At 44.0% G+C, this 19,583-nt stretch overlaps 1 protein-coding gene across 3 annotated transcripts in view; it reads right to left on the bottom strand.

Annotated features, from left to right (window-relative positions):
- The window catches only part of CHD2 (chromodomain helicase DNA binding protein 2), a 3,702,317-nt gene that overhangs the window by 3,488,379 nt on the left and 194,355 nt on the right, over nucleotides 1-19,583 (bottom strand). For all 3 annotated transcript variants that reach the window (XM_044078379.1, XM_044078380.1, XM_044078378.1), the window contains exon 2: nucleotides 5,770-5,856. In XM_044078379.1, coding sequence (XP_043934314.1) covers nucleotides 5,770-5,856 — 87 coding nt within the window. The remainder of the gene's footprint in view (nucleotides 1-5,769; nucleotides 5,857-19,583) is intronic.

Raw genomic sequence — 19,583 nt, forward strand, 5'->3', positions numbered from 1 at the left:
ACTTAGGGGACCCTCTGCATCATCCATATCCGTGTCCGATGTGATAGACTCGGGGAGTCCACGTGCTTCCTCTTGCACGATCTCTTCCTTGGGGGTTCCTCTGGAGATGACTCAAAAACCCTCAGGAAGAGGGGAACCCTCACTGGGGTAACCTCAGGCCTCGGGGCTCCGCTGGCCACAGACAGGGGAACTACCAAGACCCAGTCTCCACGCCCAGGGAAGGTGCTGGTAAAACCGGAGAGATGGCGAAGAGGATTTGGCCAAGGCACTCCTCATGGCTCTGAAAGCCGGACCTCCAGAATCCTGGGAGCGCCCAGTCTCCGGGCCATGATAGTAGACGGAAGTCCCGAGGCCAAGCACCGAGAGGAGGCTCGAACAGCATCGGTCCCAAACATCACCCTCGGGTCCAGCCGAAGAAGTCAACTCGGACCCGAGGCCGGTTGGAGTAAGGGTCGGAGCCGACCCTGATATCTCCACCGCTCAAGAGCACCTGCTCCGACGGAGCCAAGCAGTCGGAGGAGGAATAGCAATGGGATGGGTCATGGCCATCGGCTCAAGCCAACTGGGTCGGAGCGAAACAAATTTTGGAAGACTGGGGACTGGAAAAGTCTTTGGTGCACCCTGTCTATATCAGAATCCGACATTCTCGAAGACCGAGAGGAAACAGAACGGGTTCGAGAAGACCTCTCCTCGGCCCCAAGGAACTAGGGGACCGGCTCGAGGCGACTCGATGAGAATCGGCGCCGAGAAACACACCAGATTCCATCGGTGCCGAGGTAGACTTCGGCCGAGGAGGAAGTGTCTGCCGAGCAGTGGAGCCCCAGCCATCGGCTGGTGGCATCGAGGCAGCTTGGCAGTCGGATCCGACGGACTGGTTTTGGCAGGAGTCGGAGGAAGACAAGGCTTCTTCAAAAGAGGGTTTAATCAACCCTTTAAGAATTAATTTATTTTTCCTCTCCTGGAGGACCCTAGAGGAAAAAGCGTGACATACGCTGCATGGCTCCTGCAAGTGCTTTGCCGCTAAACAATAAACACAAAGTAGATGGGCATCAGTAACAGACATCTTAAAAGCACATTTAGTACATTTTTAAAGCCCGAAGGCCTAGGGGCTTGAGACATAATGTTAACAACTCCTGACAGGAAATTTAACCACTGTAGAATCGCTAATGACAAAAAACCGAAGGCTTACAGAAACTGTGTAAAAGACAACCTTAGGTGTAATAACCGAACTTTAAACACTAAAAGTTCAGTTATAGAGTTTGACCGAAAAGGCCCTGGATTGAAAGGGGCAGGGCAAACAAACTCTACCCAATCACACACAATAAATTCCAGTACTCAATCGAACACAATTAAAACAGCTTTTGTGAAATAAGCACAAAACTGACAGAAAAAGTAGTTAATAAAGCTACTCAGCCCAGCCAGCTCGAGACCACGTCCTTGCAGTTAAGCAGATCTGGGGACTGTTGGTGGTGCATCCTGGGATATAGTAAGCTCAGCCAATAAGAGACTTCGCTCTTTGGCATGTCGGAGCCGAGGGATCGGCTCCGAACCCATCATTCAGAATGTAGGCGAGATAGGATCACATAACATCACAAATTTCAGAATCCTGGTCAGAAGTATCATAAGTAAATTCAGTCCTAGGTCTCAGAGGGGGAAGGTTGGCTTCCCCTGACTAAAGTAATAAGGTCTTCAGCCATTCTTATTTGTTTTTTAGGCATAAAGGCCTGACCATGTGGTCTGGGCATCAGTTTTCTAAGCATTGTTCGAGTTTTAGCCCTTGAAGAAGAAGATGGCATCGATTTAATATACAAGTCAGTAGGCCTGAATACACTCTCAGAACAGATGCCTGCAGGGTGGCTCCGGACCCAGCCAAGGTAAAGACATCCGCAGGTTCCACAGTTGAAGCATCTCGCGGCATACCGGACTCCGAATGGGTCTCAGTAGAGGCCTGCGAATCTGAAGTAGCGGATATCGGGGGATGCGAAAGCACCTCACTGAGTACTGGCGAACTGGCGACTGGCTTAGGAGAAGCGCCGTCGGCAGCTTTGGACTTAAAGACAGAGACAGGCTGCCTATCTTTGCGTTTTTTTCGGAATGTCAGTAGTCGGATGGCTTATCTAAGACATATCTGGTTAATTAAACTGAGTACCAAAATATTTAGAAGCGAAAATATACTGACGACGAATAGTTTGTTGCTTAAATAAGACAAAAAAACAACAGCAAGGTACATCGTGGTCAGGGCCTAGTCAAGGAATACAGTACGAATTAAATTTTTGTGAGGTATTTGCTTTCCACAAGAAATACAATTATTCATTTTTATGGACATCGGTTTAGAGCAAGAAAAAGTTTCCCCAACAGGGTACTTAGCTTTAGTTGAAGACTTTGGTTCTGAAACTCGAAAACGAAAATTTCAGGAGTCAGCCGACCGGCACTTGCGAACTTGCTTCTGCTTCGGGCACCGCACGGTAAGAAAACTGATGTAATGGCATCGGCTGCATGCTTTATATCCCTGACTACCTGAAGATGAGACAGCAACCAATGCAGGACCCAAGACTTTGATAATCAGGCTGACTGAGGGCTACTGCAAGCAGATAACCCAAATGTAATGACTGCAACAGTGAAACACGAAGAACATCCTGGGTGTTCCTGGTGACCATTGCCTTGCCCTTTGAGATTGTTGATACTATCCTAGGAGGCCTTTCTCTTCAGGTTTTTTTCTGACTTGGCTTCGATTTTAAGGGAAAGGACCAATGCTTAGTGGGAAAATTCCTACTAAATCTGGGTGGCTGGACTTGGAGAAAGTCCATAACAGTCTGCATGGATTTAGCTTTATCCTCCATCTTTTTTTTAAGACAACCTCAGCCTTTGGGCCAAAGGAGTAATTATCCGGGGTACATCTAGAAGTTTTGATTTTACCTGTTCTGGCAATGTCTCTTCTCTAAGCCAATCATGTCTTCTGATACAACCAGAGTGCATATCAGGTACATGCCTCGAGGGTATCATACCCGCAGTGCAAGGAGTGCCTAGTACCAGTTTCTTGGAAGGATTCTTGTTTTCCAGGGAAGATATTTTCTTCCTCATATTTTACAAGATTATTTGATGGCATTTAATGATGTGGAACTGGCCAGTTGTGGGTCCTCTTGGCCAGAGTAGAGGAAGTGTAAACCTTCTTTCCAAACATGCCAAGGGCCCTGCTTTCCTTTGTCTGCAGGTAGTGTTTTTTTTTTTTTTTTTTGAGGTACTAGCCTTCACTGCTTTGGGCCCAGGAGTGACGACCTCTAGGTCAGCAGTGGGCTGAAAAGGAATTTATGAGGCCTGTAATCTAAAACCTGTCTGATTTTCAAGGGGCTGATGGAATTGAGTCTGGGTTGAGTGATAATTCCATGAAAACATCCTATATCACTTTCAAAATTGGAGGAATAGCCAAGGGTTTGTGTTGTGGGATATCCAAAAACTCCCTGACACTCTTATTTTGATTAGGTGTACTCCTGTGCCTGCCACTGGAAAAATTCCTTCATGGCATGCAGAGGTTCCCCAAAGGTAATGTCCTCAGGGGGTGAAGCAGAAGGTGAAACCTCTTCTGAGTTTGAATCCTCAAAGGAGAAAAGGAGGAGTTTATCTTCCAGGACAGAATTCTCTTGATCAGATTCCTCATCTGAATCAAGGGGTGCTGAAAAGGGTTCTTAAGTAAATCTCGCTTCCTTTTACCTGGAGAAAATTCAGGGGGAAACTGCCTGCTTCTGACCACAGAAAAAAGGTCCACAGCTAGCCTAAGTCCTGCTGGTAACCAGTTGGACGGGAGACAGTATGGCCCTGAGGTCAAGCTCTTCTTCAGTGTAGCTTTCACCTTGGACCTGTATGGACCTGCTACTCTGATGCCAGTCTCTTGCAAGGAAGACATGGTAGTTGGCAGACACCCGTGTGCAGCATCGTCAGTTCTGTATCAATCTTAAGCCTGCAGAGAAGCTCCAGATCGACCAATGAATCATAAGCCAAGGCCTGCGTTGAAGCTGAGGCACCCAAAAGCATGTCAGACTACAAAAAAGCCACAACAGAGGCCTGTGCCACCACCTCACTAGCAGAAGGGGGCTTCAAAAGGGCCTCGCCTTCCTCTACAATGATAAGCCTTTGGGGAATGGTGGACAGAGATCCAGTGTCATCGGAGGCCCCAAGTTTGGGTGTTTTTTTCCTTCTCTTACTTAGGGAGCTAGATCTATGGACACCATTGCACAATGGAACGAGGATTGCTGACTAAGGAGCTTAGACAGAATTTTGGCCCTATGCCTTATAGTTCTGGTAATGAAATGGGTGCAAAGATGGCAATTAGGGACGTTGTGGTTTGGGCCCAAGCATGGGACACACAAGGTATGAAAGTCTCTGTGTGGGACTTATTTTCCACAGCGGAGACAGTTAACTATCACTACAGACTCCGCTATAACAAGTGCATTTTCTGTCTACCCATCATCACATCCAATAGACTAAAAACAGCGGGCACACTCAATAAAGGCGGTAGGGCATTTCAACTTCCAATTTACCATACAGACCTTCCTTAATAAACCAGTAGACCTTTATACATGTATATTAACTGTCCTCCACTGAAATGTTTACACACACACAAACAAATCCTTCACAGTTCGAGGATAAACATTAATATATATATATATATATATGAAAACAATACCCTGTAACATACTTCTAAGCAATGGATAAAAAGCAAATCAGATATCCACTCATTCAGCAGCAGTCAATTCAAAATGTATCAGCTTTTCCACCAGTAAAACATGAGAGGAAAAAGCAATGATTTTGTTTTAGCGTCCCCACAAGTACACTGCAGCACAAACCTCCATACAATTTGCAGAATGGACTTCTTTTCTACACTAAACATTACTGTTAAACAGTAACTGGAAAACAGTAATTGGATAACAACTCTAGCCACAGGAACTCTGATATGTCAAGTTAACACTAAACAAATGCTGTTTCAGAAAGTTATGAAGTTCTTTGAAGCATGTCAAGAGAGGTTTTAATATACAGAAGCCAAAAATTGGATTGGAGGATTCAGTTAATGTGTGTCTACACACAGACATTCAAAAACATATATTAAATATTATTTTAAAAACATTCTTAGGATACTCCAAGGGCTTTTTAAGACATATCTGTACTAACAGTGTAACAAACTAATACAACCTTAAAAACAATGCATGCAATAAATGATCCCCCCACCCAAGTTACAACATACCTCAGTTAAAGCTCAAGTGCACTGCGTGAACTAGAGCTAACAATCTCTCTCTTTGTCCAGGCATCAAATCCGTGCACTCAGTCAATGCTGCTAAATGTCACAGTCTAGCTAGATGAAATGTTAATGCCATTCTTCTCCTTTGAGGCTACTCGTCAAATTCATGCTTTTGTAATCTGGTAGTCTTAAAAGATGCCTGAACTAAATTAAATGAGATACCAGCTGCCACTGTTCTGTTACAGCTATAGTTTAAAAACATACAAAAAAAAAAAAAAAAAATCCAAAATCAAACCAGCTCTCAATCAACTAAAACTGTTATTTTCAAACTCATTTTGGAATTTCAAACTAAAAATTAAATGCTCAGCATTCAAATTTTACACTATCCATCTTTCCTAAACCAAAGTCAACCTGTTAGGTCCAGGACGATGAGTGAATTAGTAAGTGTTTTCCTCAAAGAAAACATTGAATGGAAGAAAGATTTATGTTGAAATATATTACTGCAGATTTGTACAAAACTAGTGCCTCTCAGTTCTTACCTCTGCTCCAACATTAAGGCGGGCTGGTGCTTGTCTGCTTCGACCTGACCGCCTGACTCCATAAATATCAGGATACTCTTCCCACATCTGCAACATAAAAATACCATTATCAGGCCCTTCTCTCCCTCAAAGTTCATTACTGCTAAAGTTAAAAAATGATAAAGATTTGCTTAGAAAGCCATTATGATGCTACTTAGAAAATTAAAAAAAAAACAAAAAAAAAAACAAACAAAAAGGAAACGGTGAAACATATGTCTTAACATATTAATAGGTAACTTAAGACGTGAGCCATCCTTCGTAACTTGCAAGATTAAGTGCTGCAAGGACTATGATGGTTTAGCACCTGGATGTTCCTCAGAAGATTCTTTCTACACATTACCATGGTGCTGCTCCCAAATCTCCAGCTCTTTGTTGGCACAGTGTGCCCCATTCCTTCCAAGACTCAAGAATTAGGCATCTTTCATACAGATAAAGGTAAACAATCCCATAAGATACAGGTTCTGGGCCACTGCACATATCGGGGAGAAAGGGGGTGTGAACTACCTGACTGCTTCAGGCTGTGGCAGTGGATGAAAAGAAGGAATATGTTAAAGGATATTCTACTTTAAGATCCATCATTATGTTAAGATGGAACTTTTGCATCTGATAACTAGCCCATCATTGGTAGCCTGCATAATTTGAACTCAGCTCTCTAGCTAAAGGAGTCATATTACAAAAGCATACATTTGACGAGTAGCCTCAAAGGAGAAGCATGACATGAACATTTCATCTAGCTAAACTGAAATTTGGCAGCACTGACTGAGAAGCTATATCTAGCTTGTGATACTTAAAGGTGTTCCTATTCACCCATATACCCAGAAAAAAGGAAAGCTGCACAATAAAAACTAAATAAAAAATGCAACATCCATCAAGATGTATTTAATAAAACTGAATGCTTTAATTCGTACAAGACTTCAGAATAAAAACAAAAATTGCAAAACAAAGTCACATGAAAATAATACTGCAATAGAAATTCACTTAATCGTATGTTTCATATGTAAGGCACACACAAGAAATAGTCATTCAATCCAGGTCAAAAATCCGGTTCATAAAATTTTGTCAATACAATTTCCTATGCAATAAAAAATTACTCCAAAACCTAACCCATATTCCTGTCTTTCTTTTTACAATGAAGAATGTGAACTTAATAAAATGTTTACACAACAGTGTTCAGTCAAGGCATTAAACTGCCTTTTTATGATAGTATACAAATGCTAGTAAACATATTTCTTAAAGACATTTTTCTGTGTTCCCCATCTAAAATGGCAGCCATGGTAAGTGCCACTGAAATAACTCTCACTGTATTACAATTAAAGGATGGTATGTGGAAATTTGAAAAGCCATTACCCGTTTGGAGTTCAACTATTGTCCAGTTGAAGTGACTAGCAGTTAAACAACTTCCATGAATGAAATATTTACTGCCTACTGCAATAATGATGCGTCTCTGATGGACTTCATGTTAAATTACTGAGGAGACAATTTCATAAAAAGTACAGTTGTGTACACTTACCATAAATGTAGATGTTCCAGTGTATTCACTGTTGTAGTCATTACATTTGGGTTATCTGCTTGCAGGTAGCCCTCAATAAGCCTGATTAACAAAGTTTTGGGTCCTGCATCAGTTGCTGTCCCTTCTTATTTATTTTATTTATTTTACATTTGTTGACCGGGCTAGTCTATCTGGATACATGTCCATTTTCAGTAGAGGCCCGGGGAGAAAAGCTCCACATAGTTATACATAGTAAATACAATATAAGAATAGAAGTTGTACAGTGTTGTTAAAAAAAAAAAATTAGAAAATTTAAAATAGTACAATCAAAAAAAAATGTTTTTTTTCTTCACAGTTCAGCATAGTATTCCAGTTTCATGGGTTACAGTGATAATTTTGCATAAAATGCTTATATTTGTGTACAAAAGGATAGATTGAAAGATTTCAAATGAAGACATAAAGGAGGGGAGGGAATAAGTTAGAGGGAGAAGAAAATTAATCAGGGTTAGTGCAGGTGCATAGCCAGTGATTATTGAGATGTAGTTTTAGATGTTTTTTTAAAAAGTAGTAGAGAAGTCTGAGCTGTGATATCGGATGGAAGTTTATTCCATAATTTTCCTACATAGTTAGAGAACAAGGAGTCACCTGCTGAGTTGTTTGATTTAGTAGTGTTAATCAGCAGTTTGTTTGAGGAATGTACATTTTTGAGGTTGTTACAAGGTGTGATAAGGCTAGAGAGTATAGGAGTATTGCTAGGTAAATACAGGGTCTTATGAGCTATAGTGAGTTAATGAAATTGAAGCTGGTTAAGGAATTCAAGCCAGTTTAAGTGTTTAAGATTTATACAGTGGTGGGTTCTGAAAGGAGAGCCTGTAGCAAATCTAGCACTATTATTATAGGAAGTTGCTAGCTTCTTGAGGTTGTTTTTGGAGATATTAGTATATATGGGAGCAGCATAGAGCAGAGTGGATAGAAGGTGAGTTCTAGCTATAGAAGACCTAGCTTCTGGTGAAAGGTAGTGTTTGATGCGGTAAAAGGATCCCAGTTTCTTATTAGTTAATTTTATTGCATTGTTTATGTGTGAATCGAAGTTTAGGTTGTTGTCAATCATTATTCCTAGCAGTTTAGTGTTAGGGTCAGGTGAGATAAGGGTATCATTGTTAAAAATAAGATTGATCTGTACAAGGGAAGACTTTTGGGTTGGGGTGAAAAGTAGCAATTTAGTTTTTTGGGGATTTAGGAGGAGGCAGCAGTAAGAGAACCATTGTTCAACAGCGTTGAAGGCTTTTTGAGTAATTGACTGAAGTTCGGTTGGTGAGTTAGCAGTGCAGATTAAGGTTGAGTCATCTGCATACTGAATACAGGTAGAGTATGGGATCGCAGACTGAAGGTCGTTTATGAAGATAGAAAATAAGAGTGGGCCTAAAATAGAGCCCTGTCGTATGCCGAGGGAGATTGGGAGATGATTAGAAAGTTCATTTTGCCAGAGTACAGCCTGCTGACGATTACCAAGGTAAGATGAAAACCACTTTAAAGATAGGGAAACCAGAGAGAGAGAGACTTAAGGGTATGCAGCAGGAGTTGATGGTTGACCATATCGAAAGCTTTGGATAGGTCAATGAAGACTGCAGATGATAGACTGTTGTTATTGCGGTTATTGTTGATACAGTTTGTGAATGATAGCAGGGCAGTGGTAGTACTATGAAATGGTCTAAAGCCATGTTGGCAATTAGCAAGTAGGTTATTTATAAGAAGGTGGTTGAGCATCTGCTTGTGGATGCATTTTTCCATAATTTTAGCTATTGGGGATAGTAAAGTTATGGGACAATAGTTAGAGAAATCATTGGAGTTTCCTCCTTTATGTAAAGGGATGATATGTGAGATTTTCCAGATTGATGGTACATCGCCTTCGTTTATAGATCTGTTTATCAGGATGGAAATATGGTAGGCAATGGCTTTAGCACCTTTTTGCAAGAATTCTTCTGGGAGTTTATCAGCTGATGGGGAGGTTGATTTTAACTTTTGGAGAAGGGAGTAGATGTATGAAGTAGATACAGGTTGGGGGTGAAATTGTGGGGGTGGATTATCAGAAGATGTGGGCAAGTTAGATATATTAGGTGATAGGTGGCTAGCTAGAGTTTGGATGGTTTCTGTAAAGAAAGAATTGAAGGCATTGGCAGTTTCTTTTGGATTTTTGGAATTAGATCCTTGTGGACTGGTTGTGACTGATTGGCCTGGGTAGAGGAGATTATTAATACTAGCCCAGAATTTTTTAGGTTGTCTAGTAGAGGATTGTTGTAATTGTAGATAGTAATTCTTTTTATCTAGCAGGATGGCTCTTTTAGTGCGGTTTCTATGTTCTCTAAAGGTTTTAAGTAAGTCAGATTCTTAGAAGTACGCCATTTTGCCAGTATTTATTTCTAAGTAGGATTTTCTGTTTAGTAGCATTAGTAAGCCAAGGGGCTGGTTCAGCTTTGATTCTGATAGAACGGGTTGGAGCATGATGATCCAAGATAGCCAAGAATGTAGTATTAAAGTATTCCACAGCGTTATTGAGAGGGAGAGTTTTTAATGGAGACCAATTACATTGATTAAGTTCTGCTTGGAAAAGTTCTGGGTTGAAATGGTTTTTTGAACGTATTATTCAGAAAGTGTTTGGGAATGTTATGTCGGTTTTATGTCTGATAATATATGTAAGACAATGGTCGCTAAGGTCATCAGGAAGGATGCCTGTTGTGTAGGTATGCTGTGGGGTATTAGTTAGTATCCAGTCTAAGGTGGTTGCTTTGTTATTGATTTTATTGGTTCTGGTATGGTAATTAATCAGTTGTGAGAAGCCATACAGGTTAATGTGGGTGGTGGGATTCGTATTTGTGCAGGAGTTCCAGTCAATGTTTAAGTCCCCAAGAATAATGGTTTCTTGAGGGATATTACTAGAGAGCCAGCTGAGAATGTCCTCTAGAATATTGCAATTGTTCCCTGGGGGGAGATAGACACAGATGATATTTATGGCTTTACTAGAATTTAGCTGCAGTTTGGAGATAATTATTTCTGCACTAGCATTTGTTGGTAAGTTAAGGTTAAGTGTACTGATTTGTAGCTCAGTTTTATAGAGGATTGCTACTCCCCCTCCTTTTTTGGAAGTACGGTCGAGTCTAATAATATTATAGCCAGGTGGGGAGATTTTGTTGTCTTTGATAGAAGGCTTTAGCCATGTTTCAGATAAACATAGGATATCAAATGGCTGAGCCTGTAAGAGTGCATGAAGTTGAGTAGTTTTGTTGCAAATACTGCGTATATTTAGGTGTGCAATTGAGAGTGAGTTGGTAGGCTTGGTAGGTGGAGGTTTAGTAGAATTGTTGTGGTTAATTGTTAAGGAAAGGGGATTATTTGGCCCAGGGTTTGGATGAATGTCACCATCTAATAGAAACAGAAGGGGTGCTATAGGTTTAGGTTGGTCTGGTTTGCTGTAGAAATTGAATAGTTTTCTAGTTTTTAGGTAAGAGAAGTTAATATGAGTAAGTCGATGATATTTCGGTAATTGAAAGGAGGGTATATAAGTGATATTTAGGCAGTAGTGAGAAGATGGTTTTGCTTGTGATAAGGTATGTTTGGAAGGTAGTGGAAGGGGGTTGTTGAGAGTGTGTTCAAATGAGGTAAGAAGATAGGTAGAGGCTAGAGGGGGTAATAAGAGTAACCAAATTAAAATTTGACTTTTGTGGGGGATTGTAGGGATGTACATTTTAAGGATAGTGATTTGAATAGAGCAGCGATAGAGTGGAAAAAATGTAAGCAAGGTAGAGAAGTGGTAGTAGGATAGGTGTTAGGAGAAGTTGTGATTAGAGATAGTGTGGGCAGGTTGTTGAGGAAAGGGGGTGGGTGTAGTAATTATCTGTTTTATGCGATAGGTGTAAATTTAGAAGGGGTGTGGTCTGTAGGTGGATAAGTTAAGGAGCACTGGGGGCGGGTAAGAATTGGGGGCAGGGTAGGGGAGCGGAGTGAGCCCGAAGGGCGGAGCGGGATCAGACGAGAGAGTTCTGCCAAGGAAGACAATCAGTGAGGTCGGAGAAAATTGGGCGGGTAAGTTTGGTAGAATAGGAGTTTGAGAGGGAGAGAATGTTAGAAAGAAGAGGCTGGTAGGAAAATATTACGGCTGTAAGAGAGACAGTAGGTAGGAAGAATGCTTGGAGAGAAGGTAAAGAATCAGTGAAAAGCAGGGGGCAATGTGCTAGAGGTAAGATTAGCAGGTTTGTAGCAAATTGGTAAAGAATAGCTTATAGAGTGATGCCACCTAGTGGCCAGGAGTATAAATACGAGAGCTAGACCTACTTTAGGTGATGGCAGGGTAAATGAGGGGTAGAAGGAAAGATAGGACACGTGTTAGAAATAGGGATACGTACAGGATATTAAATTAGGTGGTGGTGGGGGGGGGTTGGCTGCTGACTACCTAGACTTGGAAGCTTAGGCTAACCTAGCAGAAGCTTAGACATTTATCAGGTTGCAAAAGTGGCTTCGTTATTTCCGTACATACTTTCACTGGTTTATAGGAAGGGAAAGTTTCTCTGGGAGCCAGTAACTACTTCCTGAAATGGATTTAATTTCAGTGACGACCAGCAGCTAACACTCAGTTGTTTGCTGTAGGGGCTTCCATGATGTCAAGTCGTCAGGGGTACAAAACATGCAGCCGATGCCATTACATCAGTTTTTCTTGCCCCAGATGTCAGGTGCCCCTCTAATAAGAAGCAATTAAATATAAAAGTACAAACATATAACTCCAACAAAAAAGCAAACACACCAAAAAGGCTTTTAAGCATAGTAAAGGAAAGTAGATGCATAGCCAAAAAAGGTAGGGGGCTGGAGGGAGGGTAGCCATATATTTGAACATCTACATTTATGGTAAGGGTACACAAATGTACTATGTTCTGTGTGTTTCACTGTTGCAGTCATTACATTTGGGTATATTCCCAAAGCTATGGTTGGGAGGAGGAAGTTAGATAGCAGTAGGGCCAGCAAGACTGCAGTGGCAAAGCCAGCTCTGGATTTAGAGAAAATTGGCAAATGATAATGCTTGGTGAAAGTATGTACAGAACTCCAGGTAGCAGCTTCTAGGATGTCCCTGGTAGGGACACCTCTGAGAAAGGCTGTAGAGGTAGATGCAACCCTGGTGGAGTGACGTCTGATTCCCCTGAGGGATAGGTTTTCCATGGTGCTTATAGCAGAAATGAATGCAATGGCTTGTCCATTTAGAAATGGTTTGCTTTGAAATGGCCTTACCCTCTGTCCCTGCAGCAAATGCCACCAGCAGTTGTTGAGATTTCCTTTGAGGTTTAGTCCTGTCCAAGTAGAATCTAAGTTGTCTGTGCACATCTAAGGAATGCAGTATCCGTTCCCCTTTATTCTGTGGGTTGGGAAAGAAGGTTGGAAAATGGACTGATTAAGAGCCACACTGGATACCACCTTGGGCATGAAGGATGGATTGGTTCTGAGGGGCACCATGTCTGCATGAAAGATGATGAAAGGCTCCACTGCCATAAGGGCCTGTAATTCAGATACCCTTCTAGCTGAAGTGATTGCTAAAAGGAAAGCTGTTTTCCAAGAAAGAAATTTTAAGTCTGCAGTAGCAGCTGGCTTGAAAGGAAGTAGAGTGAGTTTCTCCAAGACAAAGTTAAGGTCCCAGGCTGGGGTTGGAGATCTGGGTGGTCGCAAATTTTTGGCCCCTCTGCGGAAATGCGTGAGCAGTGAATGAGAGATAATTAGAAGTTATGTCCTTACCATAACGTTCCATGTGGAGTGTTCATCTCGCCTTTGTTCTTACACCTGGGTTCGGAGCCGATCCTCGGCTCCATGTCGGCCGCTTGTAAGCTCTGCATCGAGAAGAAGCTCGAGACTAACCTAACTCCCACAATCCCCCTCTGCCTTTACCTCAGATCTAGTTTGCAAGCAAACCAGGAGTCAGAGAGAGCATATTCATGCAAAAAACAAACATACTGTACAAGCACTTATCCATATATATATATACAAGATATACATATATATACAACCACTGCAAAGCAGAAGCCAAATAATCCAGACCAGGCACCAAACTGCACGTTCTTCCTGAGGGTGGGAATGTAAGAACAAAGGCGAGATGAACACTCCACATGGAACGTTATGGTAAGGACATAACTTCTAAATGTGAGAGTGTTCGATCTCGCCGTTTGTTCTTACACCTGGGTAGCGTCCCTAGCTCCATGTTCCTGAGGAACTCACGGGAGAACGTTCTTGAGCACAGTGGAACCAAAGGTTGCCCTGTCCCTAGAAACCCTGTCTACCTTGTAATGAGAAATGAACGTATGTGGTTTAGACCAAGTGGCAGCTGCACAAATAGTGTCTAATGGTAGGCGAGCTGCATGAGCCAGGGATGTAGAAACTGATCTTGTAGAGTGCCCCTTGGGTTTGCCAGGTAAAGTTTGTTCTGAAGAATCATAAACGAATATAATGCAATCAGTTAGCCATTTGGAAAGGGTTCGTTTAGTAACTGCTACACCTTTCCTGCTATCAGCGAAAGCTACAAAAAGTTGATCAGATTTTCTGTGATCCTTTGTTCTATCCAAGTAAAATCTAAGTTGTCTATGAACATCCAACTTGTGTAACATATACTCCAACTTATTGGAGTGATTTTTGAAAAAGGTAGGCAGTTCAATGGATTGATTAATGTTATTAATAGAACAGACTTTGGGGAGAAAGGATGGATTAGTGCGAAGAGATACTCTGTCAGAATGAAAGATCAGATAAGGGTGTTTAATGGAAAGAGCCTGAAGCTCAGACACTCGCCTAGCGGATGTAATGGCTACCAAAAAGAGGGTCTGCCACGACAAATACTTCAATGAACAAGAGGAGGCTGGCTCAAATGGAGGTAGCATCAACTTAGATAATAAAAGATTTAGATTCCAAGGAGATGTAGGAGTTCTAACTGGTGGTCTAATATGGAAAGATCCTTTCAAAAAGGCCTTACAAAGTCTGTGAGCCATAACAGGTGCCCCACATTCTTCCACATGAAAGTTGGAAATGGCAGCCAATTGCACCCTTAGAGTGGCTGGAGAAGCTCCTTGGTGAAACAATTCTGTCAAAAACTCCAAAATCTTGTTTAAAGGAGCTATAACAGGGTCCAAATGCTGTGTATTTGCCCAGAACACAAAACGCTTCCATTTACTAGTGTAGGTCTTTGTAGTGGAAGCTTTATGAGAAGCTATTAGTATATTCTGAACTGCAGGTGAGAGAAGATCAGACCTGGCTAAGTAGGGAAGCGGAGCAGCCAAGCTGCTAGGTGGAGTGACAAGAGCGAGGGGTGGGGAGCCCCTGACGAGTGTGTCAGTAGATCTGGTTCCGGGTCCAGCATCCAGGGTCCCCGAATGCGATGTGCCAGAAGAAAGGGGAACCAAATTTGACGAGGCCAGAATGGGGCAATGAGGATTATCGTCCTTTGCAAGTTGTTGGCTTTCTGCAGAAACTTTGCAATCAGGGGAAAGGGAGGAAAAGCGTACAGGAGACCCGGGGGCCAATCGTGAACCAGCGCGTCCCTGGGGACTTCCCCTGGAGGGGGTAATAGGACAAAGTAGCTCCTGCATTTGGCGTTCATTGGAGACGCAAAAAGATCGCAGGAAGGCTGGTCCCACTTGCGAAAAATCTCCTTCGCAACTGACTGTTTGAGGGACCACTCGTGAGGCAACAGGATTGCTCTGCTCAGCCTGTCGGCTATGACGTTGGATGACCCCGAGATATGCGTTGCTATCAGAAAGCGACCTGTGGACTCCGCCCATTGCCAGATTCTCATGGCCTCTCTGCATAGTTGATAAGACTTGGTTCCCCCTTGCTTGTTTATGTACCAGACTACGGACATGTTGTCCGTCTGTACTGCAATAGTCCCTAGAGGAAGAAGGGGAGCAAAGTGTTGCAACGCTAGAAACACTGCCCTCAACTCTAGAACATTGATGTGCAGATTGTACTCTAACTCGGTCCATTCGCCTTGGACTGTCTGTCCCTGAAAGATGCCCCCCCACCCTATCAGGGAAGCGTCCGTGGTCACCGTAGCTGTCGGCGTGGGTAGCACAAATGGTCTTCCGCTGGAAAGGTTGCAAGTTTGAAGCCACCAGGCTAGGTGTGATTTGCATGTGTTCGTGACCAGAATTTTGTGTGTCAGAGGAAGTTGTTGGAACGACCATTGTGCAAACAGTAGCCATTGCAGAACTCTCATGTGCAGTCTTCCCAATGGTATCGCAATGAGGGAAGCTGCCATGAGGCCCAAAACCTTCAGAACCAGTTTTGCTGGGGATTTCCTGGATGACAGAAGAGTTATGTGGCTTTGTAGTGAGGCTATCCTTTCTGGGGGAAGTCTTAGAATTAAATGATGCGTATCCAATTCTGCTCCTATGAATAAGATATGCTGTGATGGCTGTAGTGAAGATTTTTCGAAATTTACGGAAATTCCGAGGTGAATACAAAGCTGTAGTGTGTAATCCCTGGCTTGTATCAGTTGACGCTGGGTGGTGGCAGACAGGAGCCAGTCGTCCAGATACGGAAACACCTGGAATCCCAGGCGTCTCAGGTGAGACGCCACCACTGCCATGCATTTGGTGAAAACCCTGGGGGCTGAAGTCAGACCAAAGGGCAGGGCTCGAAACTGAAAGTGGCTGGCTCCCAGCTGGAAGCGCAAGTGATCCCTGGATGCCCTGGCCATTTTGATGTGGTAGTACGCGTCCTTTAGATCTATTGAGCACATCCAGTCGTCCTTCTGTAAAAATGGAAGGATCGATTGAAGCGTGACCATTCGGAACTTTTCTTTCTTGACGAAGGTATTGAGGTTGCTTAGGTCCAGAATCGGCCACCAGTCCCCTGTCTTCTTTGGAACTAAAAAGAACCTTGAGTAAGTTCCGAATCCTCTTTGGTCTGCTGGGACTGGTTGGATGACTCTTTTTCTAGCAGCTCTGAAATTTCTACAGCTGCAGGATCTCGCAGATGGGGCGGCACATCTGGGAGTCTTTTCATTGGAATGGGGGGCAGTAGGAAGGGTATTCTGTAGCCTCTGGTAACAACGCTTTTTACCCAATTGTCTGATGTAAGATTTTGCCAGGCCTGAGGGTATAAAGCTAAGCGACCCCCGACTGCCTCCAGAGCAGGACAGTCAGGCCTCCTTCTCAGGAGTGCTGGAAAGGTTTTCCAGGGGGTGTATCCCTGTCACCTTGGTTTTGCGGACCCCCTCTGCCGCCAGGGCGGCGTCTTCCACCTCTGCCCCCTCCTCTGCCTCTAGAGGGGGCATCACCCTGTGTGCCTGGGAAAGATCCTTTTCAAAACCACATTTTTCCACCTCGTTGCCCTTTGGGGTATGGTCTGGATGGGGTGGAAAAACGGACTCCGACAGCAGACAGAGTCTTTCCCTCCTGTTCACACCGGGTAAGGGTCTCCTTTACTTTGGGGCCAAAGAGAGTGGCACCGTCAAATGGGGCGTTAGAAAAGGAAGACTTGAAGGCTTCCGCAAATGAACATAAGCGCATCCAGGATTGTCTACGAAGAGCAATCGCTGAAGCTGCTGCCCTACTCGATCCTTCGGCTGCGTATGAGATCAGCCTCATGGATGAGTTTACAATGGATGTAAGGGTATTGAGATGTGCTGTAACTTTCAATGAAACAGCAGCATCTGTAGTACCCTGGAGGGTATCTCCCAACTCTTTGATTAGATCCCTCTGTAGTCGTGTGAAGTGGGTCAAATAGTTCAGGGATCGCATAGAAAAAGCCACTGAACTAAAAATGCGCTTCCCGTACCTGTCCATAGTCCTAGAATCTTTGTTAGGGGGGATGGACAGATGAGGAAGATTCCGACATCTCCTTTTTCGTGGCCGCTGCCACCACCATAGCGTCCACTGGAACTCCCTTTGTTAGAAAAGCCTTTTCTTGGGGTGCAGTAATATACTTATTAGGCTTTCTAGGGACTGGCTCCACTGTGTCAGGAGTCTCCCACTCCCTTCGAGCAATCAGCTCCATTAACTCATCGAAGGGCGGAGTGACCCAGGAGGAGGAAGGGCGAGCACCAAATGCCTTCAGCAGCACTGACTCATCCTCAGAAGGGGGGAGGGATTGCCAATCACCTCTCTGCTTCAGGATCTCCAAGATGTCAGAAAAGGAGACATCTTCTGAGGGTGACTTTGGGGACCCTTCTGACTCATCCAAGTCAGTGTCCGATGTCAAAGACTCTTGTGGAGAATCTAAGTGTCTCCTCTTACACAATCTTTTCCTAGGGACTTCTTCGGGGAGCATCCAAGAAGCTTCCGAGGAAGAGGGGGCACCCTCCAGGGGTGGCTGAGACACAGGTGCTCGACGCTTAGATGTAGCCGTGGGTGCAGAGGAGGATAACGGTCCTTTATGGGGAGGAGAAGCTGTTTCTGCTGATGTGGTTGTCTGGGTAGACAACACCTTCCTCATGAGATCGAAGGCCCCCGGATCCCGAGTCGAGGTATCTCCCGGTTCCGAAGAAATGGGAAGAATCCCCGAAACAGGCACCGAAGGTATCGACCCCGAGTCGATCCGAGCCGAGGCCCCGAGAGGGAGTGTCGGAACCGAAACATCGGTCCGACTCTCGGTCCCGGAACCAAGGATGGATCTTCGGCTCCGAGACTCCGGTACCGGATCCGACGGAGTCGAGGTGAACGGAGCCGACCGAGAAAAGGACGGTTCTGGCACGGAGGGCTCAACAATCAGGAGATCAGCTTCTTCCGGCTCCGAAGACTGGACAGGTCTCGGAGGAGGAACAGATGGAGATAGGGGAAGGCCTTCGAGTCTCGACACCAACTGAGAGGAGACCGAAATGAGTTTGGATAAGGCCGTATGCTCCATTAACTTCTGCACCACGCGGTCTACATCGATGTCGGAGAGGGGTCTGGAAAAACGCGTCGAAGGAATCGAAGACGGAGCCGACCTCAACAGTGTCGGGGGAGGGAGCTCCGTCACCGGTTCCAAGACTAGAGGCTCAGAAACTGATAACAGTTGAACACTCGGTCCCGAAGTCTGTGGAACCGGTGATCGAACCTTAACTGAAGAGCTCGGAGCCGATGACCTGGGCTCCGACGTCTTCGATTCCTTCGAGGATTTGGATGCCTGGTCTGAAGCATCCAGAGCCTCTTGAAAGGTAGGTTTTAACAAACCCCTATCCATGAGTTTCCTGCGCCTATCTGTCATGACCCTCCCACTGAAAGAATGACAAATAGAACAGTCTTCTTGCAGGTGGAGAGGGCCAAGACAGTAGACGCAGGAACTATGATTGTCAGTAACTGACATCTTTTGGCCACACTGGCAACGCTTGAACCCAGACTTAGCCTTTTCAGACATCTTAAAAAGCTAAAAGGTAGCAAACAATAACAGTAAAGTCCAGTAATAATGTCCAATCCGGTAAAAATGTCAATCCTGAAGGGAGGGATAGGCCCGAGGGAACTCTAACAAAGTTAAAATAACTTTAACTGGAACCGAGAAAAACCTCGAGACAATATCACTCTCACACACAGTCAATATACAAAGATTTAGAGAAATTCTAACTTCAAAAAATACAAGAAACAAGTTTAAATCTTAGCTTTAGGTGCTCGAGCTCGATCAAGTGATGCAAACGCTGCAGTGGCAAACTAGATCTGAGGTAAAGACAGAGGGGGATTGTGGGAGTTAGGTTAGTCTCGAGCTTCTTCTCGATGCAGAGCTTGCAAGCGGCCGACACGGAGCCGAGGATCGGCTCCGAACCCAGGTGTAAGAACAAACGGCGAGATCGAACACTCTCACATCGGGAGGTTCTGTGTTATAATGAGCTGAAATGGCTGAGGCGTGGATTTTGATGGAGGAAAAAGACAGGCCCTTGTGAAGCATCTCAGTTAAGTATTGTAAAATCTGAGGTAAATTGGTCACTGCTGTGCTCATCCCTTCAGACTGGTTCTAGGCACAGAATCTTTTCCATTTTTCAGCATAAGATTTTCTAGTACTAGGCCTCCTTGCCTCTAAAATGATATCCATCACAGGTTTGTTGAGGGATGGTAAAGGAGAGATTAAGTAATTAGCCAGGCTGCAAGGTTCAGTGTTAGAAGCTGAGGGTGCAGAATCTGGTTCGCCTGCTGAGACAGCAGGGAAGGAGTCTGAGGCAGGTGCCATGGAGATAACTGTGACACACTGTGCAGAAGGAGGTACCAGTGTTGGTGCGGCCAGTCTGGAGCAATCAAAATCATCCTTGGTTTGTCCTGTCTGATTTTTAGTACTACTTTGGAGAGCAGAGGGGGGG

This window comes from Protopterus annectens, chromosome 7.part0 (assembly GCF_019279795.1).
Source record: "Protopterus annectens isolate FY-2018-M chromosome 7.part0, PAN1.0, whole genome shotgun sequence".
NCBI lineage: Eukaryota > Metazoa > Chordata > Ceratodontiformes > Protopteridae > Protopterus > Protopterus annectens.